This window comes from Mesocricetus auratus, unplaced genomic scaffold (assembly GCF_017639785.1).
Source record: "Mesocricetus auratus isolate SY011 unplaced genomic scaffold, BCM_Maur_2.0 Super-Scaffold_100015, whole genome shotgun sequence".
NCBI lineage: Eukaryota > Metazoa > Chordata > Mammalia > Rodentia > Cricetidae > Mesocricetus > Mesocricetus auratus.
This window is the reverse complement of record NW_024429198.1, coordinates 5308457-5323176: the sequence shown is the minus strand read 5'-3', so window position 1 is coordinate 5323176 and position 14720 is coordinate 5308457. Positions and strand designations below refer to the sequence as shown.

The 14720-nt window shown below is 40.8% G+C and overlaps 1 protein-coding gene across 3 annotated transcripts in view; it reads right to left on the bottom strand.

The window, feature by feature from the left end:
* Positions 1–14720, bottom strand: part of Ranbp3l (RAN binding protein 3 like) — a 47092-nt gene that overhangs the window by 19817 nt on the left and 12555 nt on the right. For all 3 annotated transcript variants that reach the window (XM_040757604.1, XM_040757603.1, XM_040757605.1), the window contains exons 2-7: positions 5707–5765; positions 4807–4846; positions 4271–4348; positions 3681–3755; positions 1237–1308; positions 193–329 (exon numbers count right to left, since the gene is read on the bottom strand). In XM_040757604.1, the coding sequence (XP_040613538.1) occupies positions 193–329; positions 1237–1308; positions 3681–3755; positions 4271–4348; positions 4807–4846; positions 5707–5765 (461 nt within the window). The remainder of the gene's footprint in view (positions 1–192; positions 330–1236; positions 1309–3680; positions 3756–4270; positions 4349–4806; positions 4847–5706; positions 5766–14720) is intronic.

Genomic DNA, 14720 nt, shown 5'->3' with positions numbered 1-14720 from the left:
TTGCTTCCCCGAGTTTCATACCATCAGCATCCTAGTATTCCTACTATGTGCACGAGTTCCCACTGCGTGCTGCACAGCTTTCCCACTTGGGAGTGACAGCAACCACAAAACCTGGTTCAGGGAACATGCTCCAATTTCATAAGAGTACCAAGATCATTCCAGTGTCCCTCCTACCAAAGGGTATTTTCGTACCTTGTGCTTGGCATTTTCCTCAATTTTGCAGGATTTGAATGCACCGTGCCCAAATGTTTTGCTTATGTTTTCATAGCTTTGAGCTCGAGGTGGCTGCAGAATAGCAGGTCTTAAAATATTCTCAGGTCTCACAGGACCTTGAAAGAGCAGAATGAAAAGATCAATACATTTTGGTAAATTATCCTTTATCCCTATTTTAATATAATGCTTTTTAAAAATACCGTAATTAAGTTTTTAAAGATTAGTCAAAGTAGATGTAGCCCATGTATTATTGGCTGTCACTCCGTTCTTGCCTAGCTTTTGTCAAATAAGTGTTTCTTTTGATTACATGACTTGTCTAATCAAATATTTTTATCCTCCATGTTTTGTCACTCTGTCCTATACCCAACACATACACACACACACACACACACACACACACACACAGAGACGGAGAGAGAGAGAGAGAGAGAGAGAGAGAGAGAGAGAGAGAGAGAGAGAGAGAGAGAGAGAGAGAGGTGGAAGGAGAGAGATTAAAATATACATGGTAAACGAAGCTTATGAACTGCAGCCAATAGAGTCGTGAGTCTGCCTACTTATCTAAATTATTTAGAGAAGCTTAACGTTTTGTTTATTTCTTTCTAGCTCTTTTCTAAGCATGCCTCCCTTGACACTTCAGGCTTACACCAATAGTCTGAGCTTCCTTACTCTTTCTACAAAGCTTCCCTCCTTGCCACGTGACTACTCATCCACCATGTGTCTGACCTGCCTGCCAACCTCAATGAAATGGCTGTGCCAACCTCAATGAAATGACTGTGCCAACCTCAATGACATGGCTATGCCAACCTCAATGATTGTGCCAACCTCAGTAGCATGACTTTTATCCCTTCTATTCGTCAGCTGCTGGGGTTCTAAAGCTAGCCTGCCCAATGTTTTTCTTCTAAACTCTAACACAATTTCCCTTGTGCCTCAAATGCATTAGATAGATAGATGGACAGACAGACAGACAAACAGTAGACTGAAAGAGGTACAATTTCTGGGATTCTTGAAACTGAAAAGTCATACCTTGCTCTACGCTGTTCATGTCAATATTCCTTTGCACCCGACTTAATGTCATAAAAACATTGTTTTTCCTCACTATAAGAAAAAATACATTAAAAAAAACTTTAAAGTTCATGAAATATTTTACATTTTTGTAGAAAAGGCCTCCTCAGAGATCGCCAGTAGATGTCGCTATAGCACTAATACTGTTAGAAAGTAGTGCTCATGGGAGGGCTGGTCCTGTTAAAAATAAGATTGCCAGGTGAGTTTTGCTACCTACTTCTGTTCAATTCTCAAAAATCTAAGATTAGGTCTTTTATAGAAGAGGTAATCTTATTTACAATCATTAAATAGGTTAGTGCCATAAGAAATTTTGCAAATCACAAACACTGAAGTGATAATGAATCCTGTGTGCATATGTATACCTCTCACAGAATGCTCTAACACTATCAACAAAGTCTTTACATTCTCTTTTAGTGACACTTAGGAGAGAACTAAAGATGTCAACTGTGCTGATTAAGTTTGTTTTGTTTACGTGTTTTGTCAACTTGACACAAGCAAGAACCACTTCAGAAGAGTGTCAACTAAAACAATGCCTAATTAAGATAGGCCTTTAGATAAGTGTGTGGGGACATTTTTGACTAATGATTGAGGTAGGAGGGTCCAGCACACTATGGGCAGTGCCACCCCTGAGCAAGTGGTCCTGGGCTGTTGAAAAAGCAAGCTGGACACGGAGAGTAAGCCAGGAAGCAGCTTCCTCCATGGTCTGTGCTTGAGTTCCTGCCTCCCGGTTCCTGCCCTGACTTCCCTTCATGACTAGGTGAATAAATCCTGCCGTCTCCTAAGCTGCTGCTTCTCGGTGTTTTGTCACAGTAACAGGAAGCAAGCTACAGCAACAATGATGCCAGATTGTTTTCCTCTAGGTGTGCTGATGGGTACAATGGATGGGGCTGTAAGCATAGGATTTCTACACTTTGCAAAGGGAGGGTATTGCCTTGGTATTGCAGTGGCCAGTGTCTGACTACTGGAGATGACAAGCGAATAGAAACACTTCTTTAAGGTGTTCTTCAGGGCATGTCATCTTAGGACTGTTGTAATGGAATTGCTGTCCCAACCAAGCTGGACTTGGTAGTCTTTGATATCTTTATTACTTGAAACAGAACAACAAATAAACCAAATAAATTGTACCATTTTTCTCATTTCCAGCACCATTTATGATTCTGCGTAGTATAAAGTAGAAATGCTGCTTACTGATTAATGTCCTCGGAATTGTTCATCCTTTGTGTATCTGATGTTTTAAATGAAGTAGTTATATAGATAAACTAAAGCTGTCCCTTTGCTTTACACAAAAACATAACAAAGCAGAAGGCTTTGCCTCTGGGATTGGCCACCTCCCCATTTCTCTTGTACAGCTTGCCATTTGGGTTCAGAGAGTCTATTGTCTCTTCTGTGACTAAAAGTGTCTGATACACTGTTGCTCAGTCATGATTGTAATTACTGTTACTAATTTCCATTGCTTGGTTTGAAAACTGCAGTTTTTGGTTAGAGGACAATCAAAAAGAAATAAAAAGGACAGATAGATAGATAACAGAATTTCATAGTGATAAACACTAGAAAATGCAGTTGGTTGTTTAGTACAAATAAAAATTGTCAGGGATATAAGTCATTGTTTAGTGTGAAGGTAGTGCCAACCTTTTCGTTGTGATAAACATTTAATTACAAAATCATTTTACTTGGCAAAGCATTATCTTAATTAGTGAAATCTCTAACAGAGTCATATCCAAGTATAGAATATTACTTGAAAGCAAGGTTATGTTCTGAGTACTATATAAGCTATATGTGTAGACAATACTGAATAAAACAAAGCAAGCTATTTTTATTTTGTAAATCTACCTTCCATAAAGTACAGCTTATGGCACAAAGGCTATAAGACCTATTATGAAGAGAATTCCTGAAGTCCTTGCTACAAAAACAAGGCAAACTGAATTCCCAGCTGACTGAGCATACAGTGCAGATCAGAATTCTTTAAATGTAGACATCTACATTTCATATATGAAGTCCTAAAACATTCCAAGCTCAAACTTTTTGCAAAAAATAAAGGACGCAGCCGGGCGTTGGTGGCGCACGCCTTTAATCCCAGCACTCGGGAGGCAGAGGCAGGCGGATCTCTGTGAGTTCGAGGCCAGCCTGGTCTACAAAGTGAGTTCCAGGACAGCCTCCAAAACCACAGAGAAACCCTGTCTCGAAAAAAACCAAAAAAAAAAAAAAAAAAAAGACGCACTGACTGCCTGAATTGGTGGGTTAGTGTTCTGTTGATAGCCCTCTTGCACATGTGGCTACGACTTTTGTCTGATTTGTTGCTCAAGCTATTACATCTTATGCTGTCTGAGAAAGAAAACACATCATTGATAAGAAAGATTTCGAAACATCAAAGTGTCAGGGTTGAGGTTCTATGAGTCTGTCATTACCTGGCCAGGAGGGGGGGAAGGTTGGGACATCAGTGAATGATGAAGACCTCAGGCGTGTCGGAGACAAAGCTGCCACTAAAAGCAGATCACAAATGCAGGTCATTAAGAAGTGTGTCTTCTGTCTAGTTTGAGTAAGATTCTGTTGTTTGGAAAAAATTTACATCTCCAATTCAGTTGAAACAAAGATTGCCTCTGGTGATAATAAACTTTATGTCCAGTCAACTTAGTAAATATTTCTTGATTGCATACAATGTATTAGACATTCTTTCAGGCACATACACACACACACACACACACACACACACACACGCAAAGATGCTACTTGTGAACTTATACTGGTGTAGATATTTGTACATAAATTGCTGCTTTACAAAGCCTGAGGGCAGTAAAATCCATTAGGCACAGCAGCACTTGGGTATGTTGATGTGCACGTGGGAAAATTACATTCTCAGTTCACTTAGAGTACAGCGTATGATAACGCTCTTAAGGCGCTGGCATGTTTTTATTCTGGAGGTGCTTACTTTTCAATGGCCAGTTGGAATGTTTTTAAGTAGTTTCACATGCAGAGTAATAGTCAAAACTATACCTACCTCCTGAAGACTGAGAATCTGTAGTATGAAGCGTGACGGATGAAGACCTTACACGCTTCCTTGAGAAACCACTGAATTCTGAAAGAAATGTAACAGAAGCAGTAATATTGTGCTTACAATAACACACAGTATGGAACTATAACCGACCCTTTTGTGTCTGTAGGTCATCATTTCACATGCTGACTCATGGAATCCCACTTTAAATGTTAGGGGTGTTAAGGTGATTATAAGCCTACAGATTGTAAGCCTACATATTAGCATGGAACAGTTGGAAATGAGTCTGTGGCAGGGAACTGTATACACATACTGAAGCTCTGCTCAGGACCACAGAGGCCTTTGCTCCCGCCACTGTTCACAGGTGTCTGCCTGTCGTCTCTCAAACCAGAGGCCAATCCATGTACGCACTTAAAAACAAGGAAACCATTACGACGTTTTACAGAGTCGGTGCCACAAGGCCAAATGCTGGGCTTTATTTATTTTCTTTGCATAAAGATTGGGTTTTGGGGGGCTTTCCAGCACAGAATGTAATTCGTTACCACGTTCTGCGGTCTCGTCCAGGCTGTCTTCTGCAGGTCTCTGAAAAGACACAAAACTGCCAGTGAAAGCTGAGCCTCTGCTGTTACTCCGTCACTTTCCCACCCTGCCTCCATACAAGAGGACTTCAGGAGCCAGGACTCTGCCCCTCACAAGGACAGAGGGACACACCAAAGTTTTCACCAAGAACATGTCAACAGAGAAGTCTAGCCCAGTGGTTATAGATTTCAACGACTATAGAGTCATTTCTGAAAACCTGTTTAAAATGTAACTTTCTGAGGCACCTGCTCTCAGCATTCTGAAGTGGTTGATCTGGAGTAAGAATTTGCTTTTTGTACAAAGGAGTAAAGTTAGTTTATTTTGTAAACAATTCATTAATGGCTGTATATAAGAATGAATTCACACAGCCACAATAATACAATTGGTGGGTATAGTTGATCCTCCAACTCCTGTGGTTCCAGGATGATGCTTCAACATCAGGTAGACTCTATAAGCCCTTTCAAACTAATACTGTTTGCTGGAGATTTTTATACCCAGTTTTAGGCTCTTTCAGTATTGAGGACCTAGGAAACCCTCAAACTTCCTAATCTTTTTCTGTTTGTTTGTTTGTTTGTTGGTTGGTTGGTTGGTTGTTGCTGTTGGTTGGTTGGTTGGATTTTTTTTTTTGTTGTTTGTTTTTTTTTTAAGACACCTTTTTTAAGTCACTCCAAGTAAGCATATTATTTTAGGTAAACCACTTTACCTAAACTTAGAGATTTCAACCAAACAGATATCTGTGAGTCCCAACTACATGAACATTCAGCTAGTGGAGAAGGACAAAATAATATCACGCAGCTACTATATCTTAGTATAGCTACCTCCTTAAAGTATTATTTATCAAAACCAAAATAATTTGATCTTACCTTGAAAGTGTGTTCTCCTTTCTCAAAAACAAATACTGGTTGAGCAATGACACATTTTTCTGCAAAAGAAAGGAATGTTCAAGAACTCACAGCACACTGACAACTCTGGAAGATGTTTTGCATATTCCTTGCTGTGGTGTTTTGAAGGATAATAGCCCCAATAGACTCTTATATTTAATATTTGGTCCCCAGTTGGTGGAAATGTTTGGGAAGGATTAGGAGGTATGGCCTTGTTAGAGGAGGTGTGTCATAGGGAGTAGGGTTTGCGGTTTCAAAAGCCTATGCCATCCCACTGTCTTTCTCTGCCTGCTGCCTGATCAGGATGTGAGCTCTCAGCTACTGCTCCAGTATGATGCTTGCCTCCCTGCCACCATGCTCCCCACCATGACAAGCATATACTAACCCTCAGAAACTGTAAGCAAGTCCCCAACTAAATCCTGTCCTTTATAAGTGGCCTTAGTCATAGTATCTCTTCACAGCAGTAGTAACCCCACTGAAACCAGCAGGCTTTGAGGTTTCAAGAGAATGGTGCCATTCCTAGCGCCCTCTCTCTCCCCCTCCCTCTTCCTCTCTTTCCCTCCCTCCCTCCCTCCCTCCCTCCCTCCCTCTCTCCCTCCATCCATGTCTCTCTCTGCCTTGTGGTTATGAATCAAGATGTAAGCACTCAGATGCTTTTCTGCTCTACCATCAATGACTCTAACCTGAAGCCATCAGCCAAATCATATGCCTTCTTTTATAAGTTGCCTTAGTCATGGTGTTTTATCATAGTAACAGAAAAGTACCTACGACATTTATCTTTGGGTAAAGTATAAACTATTTCCAATGGATACAGGTGATAAAAGACATAATACTCAGGGAAAGTGATGCTAGTATGTATGTAAGGAGAATGATAATCTCTTTAAAGGAACATGCTCAGGTTGTAGGTTAAACTCCATGTGGAGGAAAACAACAACAACAAAACCATGCTGTAAGAGTTTAACCGGCGGTGGTGGCGCATGCCTTTAATCCCAGCACTTGGGAGGCAGAGGCAGGCAGATCTCTGTGAGTTCAAGACCAGCCTGGTCTACAAGAGCTAGTTCAGGGATAGCCTCCAAAGCCACAGAAAAATCCTGTCTCGAAAAACAAAAAACAAAACAAAACAAAAAAAGTTTAAAGAAAATAAACAGAATTGCCTGCTTTTATAATCTCATCAGGACAGTGCTTAAGAAATCTTTAAGAAGAAAAATTTCAATGAGTAAGAAATCTCATCAGAGAACAGTTCTATTTGCATTGTACCTTAAGGTACAAGTGGCTAGGCACAGTGATGCATGCCTATTTTTCAGCTCTTAGCTGGTAGAGACAAGAGACTTACAAAGTCATTATCAGTATATTGTCTTGGCACACACTTAGAATGCACCAGTGCACAAATTGTATCTCTCAGCCTAATGAAGCTCCATCGGAGGAATTTGGAGACTGGAGAGGATATCTCAAAACAAATCACCCAGCCAACATGCAGAGGAGGCAGACATGCACTTCATTCCATCCATGAGATAATCTCTCAGAATCATACTCTCTTCACTGGAGTTGCCATATAACAAACCACATTTTCAATATTTAGGTTGAAAGTTAGTCTTACATAATATTATGAAGCACATAAAACCCTGTCAACTTTATTCATCTTGCCTCTATTCTTCTCTTCTCCCTCCCTGCCAGCTTTCCTTCCTTCTTTCCTTCCTTCCTTCCTTCCTTCTTTCCTTCCTTCCTTCCTTCCTTCCTTCCTTCCTTCCTTCCTTCCTTCCTTCTTTCTTTTATCAGTGTTTGCAACTAAATCCAAGGTCTTGTGCTACACCATTTGGAAATCAGAACACACAGCAATTAAGAGTTTCAAGCATTTGTTGGGTGGTGTGGGGCCAGAGAGTCAAGGAAAACTGAAGCAAAATAATAGCAGCAAGATTTTGGAAGCTGGGAAACAGAAAGATAGGTGGTACCTAATTTAGCAGACCAGGAAGGCTGAACTGAAAGCAGTGGGGGTATGGAAACCAACCTAGAGCAGCATACCCCCAGGAACATCACAATTCAAATACTGATAGAACTAAGAACTTCAAAAAGAAGAGATTACATTGGGCTCAAGACAGGGAGATCTTGTGTGTATTGGCAGCAAAGTAACTCAGTTGTCTTACTCCTTGCCTATCACAAGTCCAAGATCTTTACCTTTTCCCAGGACATCCAACCTAATCCTATGGCAAGAGTTGAGCTCAGTGTTGTGTGTTTATGCGCTGGCCCTGCTTTTTAGGGTCTTCAAGTGCTGTGGCAGTTGTTCACAACAAATAGACAACTTTTCTTTATTTTAATACATACCACAATTTGCCTATTGTAAAATCTTAGGGTGACTCATAAGTTTTTGCCTCAACTTTCTATTTCCATCTATTTAGTTGACACCCAATCTGTTGAATATACCTATCTCCACTAGGAACGTAGCTGGAGATTTTGTTGATGAGTCATCTTAGAGGAAGGGATTTGAAAGGATCCACTGAACCAAAAGAAGGGTCTTGAAGATAGAGAAAGAGACCAAGAGTGAAGTAGCTTTAGCCTGAGTCTGAAAGCCTACAGACCCTCAGGTTTCTGCTGCTTGGTTCCCCACCTGGAAACAGCATTCTTCTCGTTACAGCCTAGTAGTTGAGGGGATGTAGAAACCGACTTTATGTACTGGCCAGAACCAATCTACCCTGGCCAGAGCTGGAAAACCATGTCCACACAAGCCTTGCAGGAAAGAGGGTGACAGCAACCTCTCTGAGAGGGCCAGCCCTGCCAACTGGGTCACTTCTAATTGCCACCAGAACTGGAATTCTCCCCTTGAACTTCATCCTGGTGGGCTCTGTATGCTCCTCTCCCCCACTTTCTGGATCTTCCATGTGTCTGTGCTACATTTTCTTCTCTAATTTTTCCCCCTTGGACATTCACTGTTCCCTAATACTTTCTTTTGTGCCACCGTCAAAGCTTGAAGATAGTCTTGTTTTTTGTTTATTAGAATTCTCTCTCTCTCTCCATCTATCTCAGAGACTTACCTTTAACTACCAATCCTCCTACCTCTGAGGGCTAAGATAGCAGGCATATACCACCACCTGGCTTGTGTTAGTGTTCGTGTGTGTGTGTGTGTGTGTGTGTGTGTGTGTAAATATTGTTATGAGGATTGAAGAAAGTTCTGTGTGCAGGGTCAGCTTCTTCAACCCCTTTTTTGCAACAAAGTAGACTAATCCCAGGACTTGGGAAGCAGAGGCAGGTGAATCTCTATGAGTTCTAAGACACCCTAGTCTACAGAGCTAGTTCCAGGACAGCTAGGGTTGTTACACAGAGAAACCCTGTCTTGAAAACAAAAATAAAACCATTGGATTCCTTTCCCCCTCCTCTGGGTCCTAAGCTGTCAGTGATGGACATGCTATGGTGGAAGTTGGTCACTTGTCATCAAAATGGTGTTTTCTTTTCACTCACTTCCTTATTCCTGCCCTGAGTTTCCTTCTACCTTCTCCCCCACTGCCCCTCTTTTAAGACAGTTTTATATCAGTATGGTCCTGTATTCAAGCTGTGACCAGCTTGCTCCTCAAAATGTAGTCCTTGGGCTGGTAGGCTCAGTGGGTAAATCGCTTGCAGCTGAAAGGTCAGAGTTTGGATCCTGAGGACTCACTGAAAGCTGGTAGTCCCAGGGCTCCTTTGACAAGACAGGAAACAGACAAGATAACCTTTGAAAGTTTGTGGGCCTGCTAACATGATGTTTGAAGCAGTGAACCACAAAGACCCTGGTGGTAGACAAGGACCAACACCTGGACTTGTTCCCTGACCTCTGTGTGCACATACATGTGTATATATACTCTACAGAAGCATCACACACACACACACACACACACACACACACACACACACACACACACACACACACACACACACACACACACAGTGTAGTTGAGATAAACCAGCAACATTGATAGAGTTTGTTAGAGATTTGGACTGAATTAAAACCTATATTCTACACCCTTTCTTGGTGAGTTACTCATTCAAGAAATCTTGAAGAACACTGGGTTTCTGCCAACCAAGGTCAAATTCATAAAGATAGTGGTAGAGACTCTTGAAGTCAGTGAGTAACTGTGGGATATGCTGAGAATGTTTGCAATTAGTGAGGAAATGATACCATTCAAACAATATACAATGATTGATTGTGATTTGGTGTGAATGCATGGGCCATTCTAATCAATTTAAAAGAAATCTCTATATTACAGATATTGGAATATCACTATTGATATTGAAACCAGTCATTCAGATTTGGATGATTTCCTTTGAGATGTAGAACTCTGTTTGCTGTTTGAAAAATATGTCAGGGATCTGCCCATTTTTCATTAAAAAAACTTAGATGCCATTGCATGAGACTATTAAACATTAATTAAAATGTACATTTCTATAAAATTAGCCTGGAAGCATGCATGTCACAAAAGCATTTGCCACAGTTCTGAGTCTTCAAAAGGAGTTTGAATCATTTGAAGTCTCAAGTGTGAAAAATGGTCACATCTTCAGGAAAAATAGACAATTATAGCAAGTGACATCAATTACTGTATGGCCCATAGTTGGGTGTTTGTTTATTTAAAGAAACAACAAAATAAACAAAGACCAGAGCATTATTAAAATCTCCTGAGGATGTTCTGAGAAGGACAAAACATAGCTAACTTGGTGCCAACTCACATATAACGTTCTGTAATATCTCTAGTCACACAAGGGAAGGGGGGACTTTGTGAAATGCACACAGATTAAATAAGCAGAAAATTGCCTGGGGTAATATTTAAGAACATGTGTCTGTAGATGAAGATGGTGGTACCACAGTATCTTACGTCACTATTTACTATGACTGCATTCTCATGAAGATGGTGGGGCACAGTGTTTCATGTCATTGTTTACTGTGACAGTACATTCTAATTTCTGCTTTATGAGATGCTTTTCTTTGTCATGAAAGCTGAAAACAGGACCCCAGGTGAATCAGGCAGTCTGCATAGCAGGTTTTCAGCCTGACTCAAAGCACTCATAGGCCCCCTTACAGCCCCTTCAGCCTTGTCATCCCTGTTGAGGTTGTGAGCAATCTGTGTATTCCAAATATCAGCTGATTGTAAGACATACAGAAATATGCTTAGTAAAGGGGGGGGAACCCTTCTTTCTCCTGTCTCTCTAATTCTGCAGCTTTAAACCACTTTCCATTTTTATTAGAAAAGGATTTGTCACATGCCAACTGTAGGAAACTTAGCAATTTTTAGTTTGGATTCATATCTGAGTACATACTAGAGAGAAGAAAGTGAAAAACAGTTTCCCTTCTTGTGACTACTAAGTCATTTTTGGAAAACGAATCATTTCACAGTAGGAAACTAGAGATAAGAGAACGCTCTGTCACACTGAATGCAACCAGCACCACCCTAAGCCTGTCTAGCCTATTCCCGAACTTGTTTGCTTCTCCTGCTGACAGCCTTCAAGGGATCCATCCATGTAAGTGCCAGAGGCCCTCAGTCCCTTCCTCATGGGCTTGTACTTTGGTCACTATATAGACAGAGGCCAATTTTGAAAAACAGCAGCACAGGAATAAGGACATGTCTTAATTGTACAAGAAGTATCAGATGGTGTCCAACACCGACTTGGCTATGATTCTGGAAGTACAGAAAACCCTTGTAAGCTCTGCGTTGTACAGACTTTCACCCCAGACACGACTCCAAATTGTGTAGCTCAGCTACGAGCCCCCTGTGCCCATGGTTGTGGCCAGTGATTTATTTGCATTTAGAACCTGGAAAATTAAACAGCAATGATCCAATGATAGGCCAGGAACCTAGGGGAAACCAAATACTACTATTCTACTAAAGAAACGTAGCAATAAAATGACTTTCCAACAGAATTCTGATATATCTATAGGTCAGTGTCTCACTCGGCCATCATCAGAGAAGCTTCCTTCTGCTGCAAATGGAACAAATACAGAGACCCACAGCCTCACAAGGACAATATGCAGAAAGTAGAAGATCATGGAATACGTGGTCCTAAATGGAATATCTCCACCAAATCCTTCTCTTCAAGGCTCAGGGAACTCTGTGGAAAAGGAGGTGGAAAGATGTTAAGAGCCAGAGAGGATGGAGGACCCTAAGGAAGCAAGGCCTTCTAAAAACAGCAGGATCAGTGCACATGTGAACACGCAGAGACTGTGACAGCATGCACATGGCCCGCACACATCTGGTCCTGATGGAGTTCCAGTGCTGAAGGGGAAATGGACACAACCCACATCCTTAACCCAGAAGCTAGTCCCACCTGATAGCTGCTTGCAAATGAAAAATTAGTTTTCTTCAATGGAGTCTCACTTGATATACAAACCACTTTTAAGGCCAGACCCCATGCCCAGCAGTAAATGTCCAACACAAAGTGAAATCAATGGCATTTTTGGAGATCCTTTGTTTCATAATGCCTTGTCACTGCTTTGGGTTTTTTCCCCCTTATAGGACCTTTGCATATTTTTATGGGATTTCTGTGTGTGTCAATGTGTGTCCTGAGATTTTTGTTTGGCTCTTTTTCTTCTGTCTGTTTTGTTCTGGTTTTATTTTATCTAATTTTATTTTATAGTTATTATTTTTTAGATGACTGTTTATATCCTAGTGAGAGACAAAAGATAGGTTTGGGTGGGTGGGAAGGATCTGGGAGGAACTGGGGGAAGGGAAAACCATAATCAGAATATGCTGTAGTTTATATTAAAAAATTCTATTTCCAATAAAAATACTAAAGCAAAAGAGCCAGCAGTGAATCAATGAAAAGGAAAAATATTCTCATCTCTTTAAGTTTTCTTCCTAATGCTTTTTTAAATAAATAATATTTGTTATCAATAAATAAATAAATTTGATTTTTCATGGATTTTACAACAAACTGAACTGCATGTTTCAATGTCAAGAGACTGTTCTTTGGGTAATTTTCTTTCTTCCTTCCCTCTTCAAGGCAGTAAGTGACATAGGAAATGCTTAGGCAAGTCCTGACTTGTCTTCCCCTGTTTGCCTTTTGGAACGTTTAACTGGATATGACCCCAACAAACACTGTGAACATTAGATCTGGCTGAGTTCTCTGGCTTCTGCTTTTATGCACTGACAAAGTACAAAGACTTACGTGTTTGCTTCATATTTTAGCTAGTGTAAAACATTTAAATATATTCATATTTGGCAAATAAATAAATGATTACTAGGAGCCAAAATATATGGATTATAGAAAGTTATGCTTTAAGAAGTCTGTTAATTGGTTATGTGAGTTCTGAGAGGTCACTGACCCTCTGAGAAGACTCCCTCATCTGTGAAATGGGGATCACAAGGCCTTCCTCACTGACTAGTAATCATTGAGGAAGTTACTATATGAACACTGAGCACAGTGCTTAGCTTGTAGGAAGAGTCCCAGCCTTTTACTCCATGATATGCTCTTCAGAAATGATTTAGTATCCTTTGCCCACAAAGGAGTTAACACTTTAAAGTCACATCATGTGCCAGCATCATACAGACAGTACTGAGGGTAAGTACACACAGCTGCCTGTGTTACCCAGCTTTCATGTTAGTCCATCCTCCACGTGGATTTCCACTGTAAGCTCTATGATGATTGGACAGTTGTTTCTGAAGAGTGGCATGGCTAGGGTAGAATGACATTCCTGCTCCCATGGACCTGGACGGGCCTGGTGGAGATGTGAGCCAATGTTGCATGCGTGTTCCTGCACATTGATTTTTTGCCAATTAAGTTATGCAAAAGGAGTCTTTTATCTTTACTGTTCCATGTTCATATTCTGACTCTAAGGGACTTTGTTCCAGAGTGTCTGCAGGTAAGTGACATGGTAACCCTAGCAACTCTAAGCCTCATGTCAATGTGTTGAGCCACTGGAAAAACAAAAGAAAGTATTACCTTTTGCAAGAGCATACCCATTTCTCCATAATTTGAAAGTACTATTTTGTTATTAGTAAGGCTGTTTATGCTTCTGTGAGAAAGGTGCCTGTAATCTTAAATGTGTTTAAAAGAGCATATGTGGGCTTCTGGAGTGATGATTCCAGGATGACCTGCTTGCTCTTTCTCTACTCCATTCCCTTGTTTGGGCCTGAGGGTTAACAAAGAGGCAGAATGTGTCCATGGATGTGTTTGCTCAGCCAGCACCATTTGGAAATACATATTTCATTTTACAGCATTTGTAAGGCACATATTTCCCCCTCAGAATAGCTTGCAGTGTGAAAAACCTTCCATATGCTGTAAATGGCTCCTCGCTTAACTGAGGGAGGGGAGGAGCAGAAATATGACCTAGGCATCACGGGACATTGAAGATGTGTCCTGAGCAGGCACATGGGTTCACAGTGCCTTATTCTTAATGCTCATCTCAACTAATTGTCCCTCAGTGTTACTGTTAAAAATTAAGCAAGTTATCTTTGATGCAGAAATATCTCCTTCATAAGACTTAAATCACTCTTCTGAAAGACTACTGATAAGTTACTATATAGTCATGCATTGAATTCAGATAAAGTTGTGTTCTTCCACTTCAACAGAAAGAACACTGCTTTTGCATTCCTTCATGATTCACAAAACAGGATCAGAATGAAAATTATGTGTGTGACTTTCTCCAGTTTCTAAAACCCATCTATCTCTGTCTTGAATCTTTGAGTAATCAAGGGTTATAGACTCCCTGCTTCTCCATTTCCATGGGAATAACAGTGTTCTACTTTGGTTAAGTCCTTGCAGGCCTAGCCAGCAAAAAGGAAGCCAACCTGCTGTCAGCTTCACAAACCTAGAAGGCTGCAGCCCCTGTCCCCTCAGCGACACAAAGGGTTTGTTTTCATTATTTTTCTGCATCTTTAAATTTGTAGCAACACTTGTTTTCTAAAACCCCTTCCAGATGTTTGTTATTGTTTCTTCACAATCAAAATCGTCACTCTCGGCACCCACAGCTGAGCACTGAGCCACACTCTTGGAATCCAGTTTCGAAGAGGGAGGAGAGACGACCAAATGAACCTAGACGG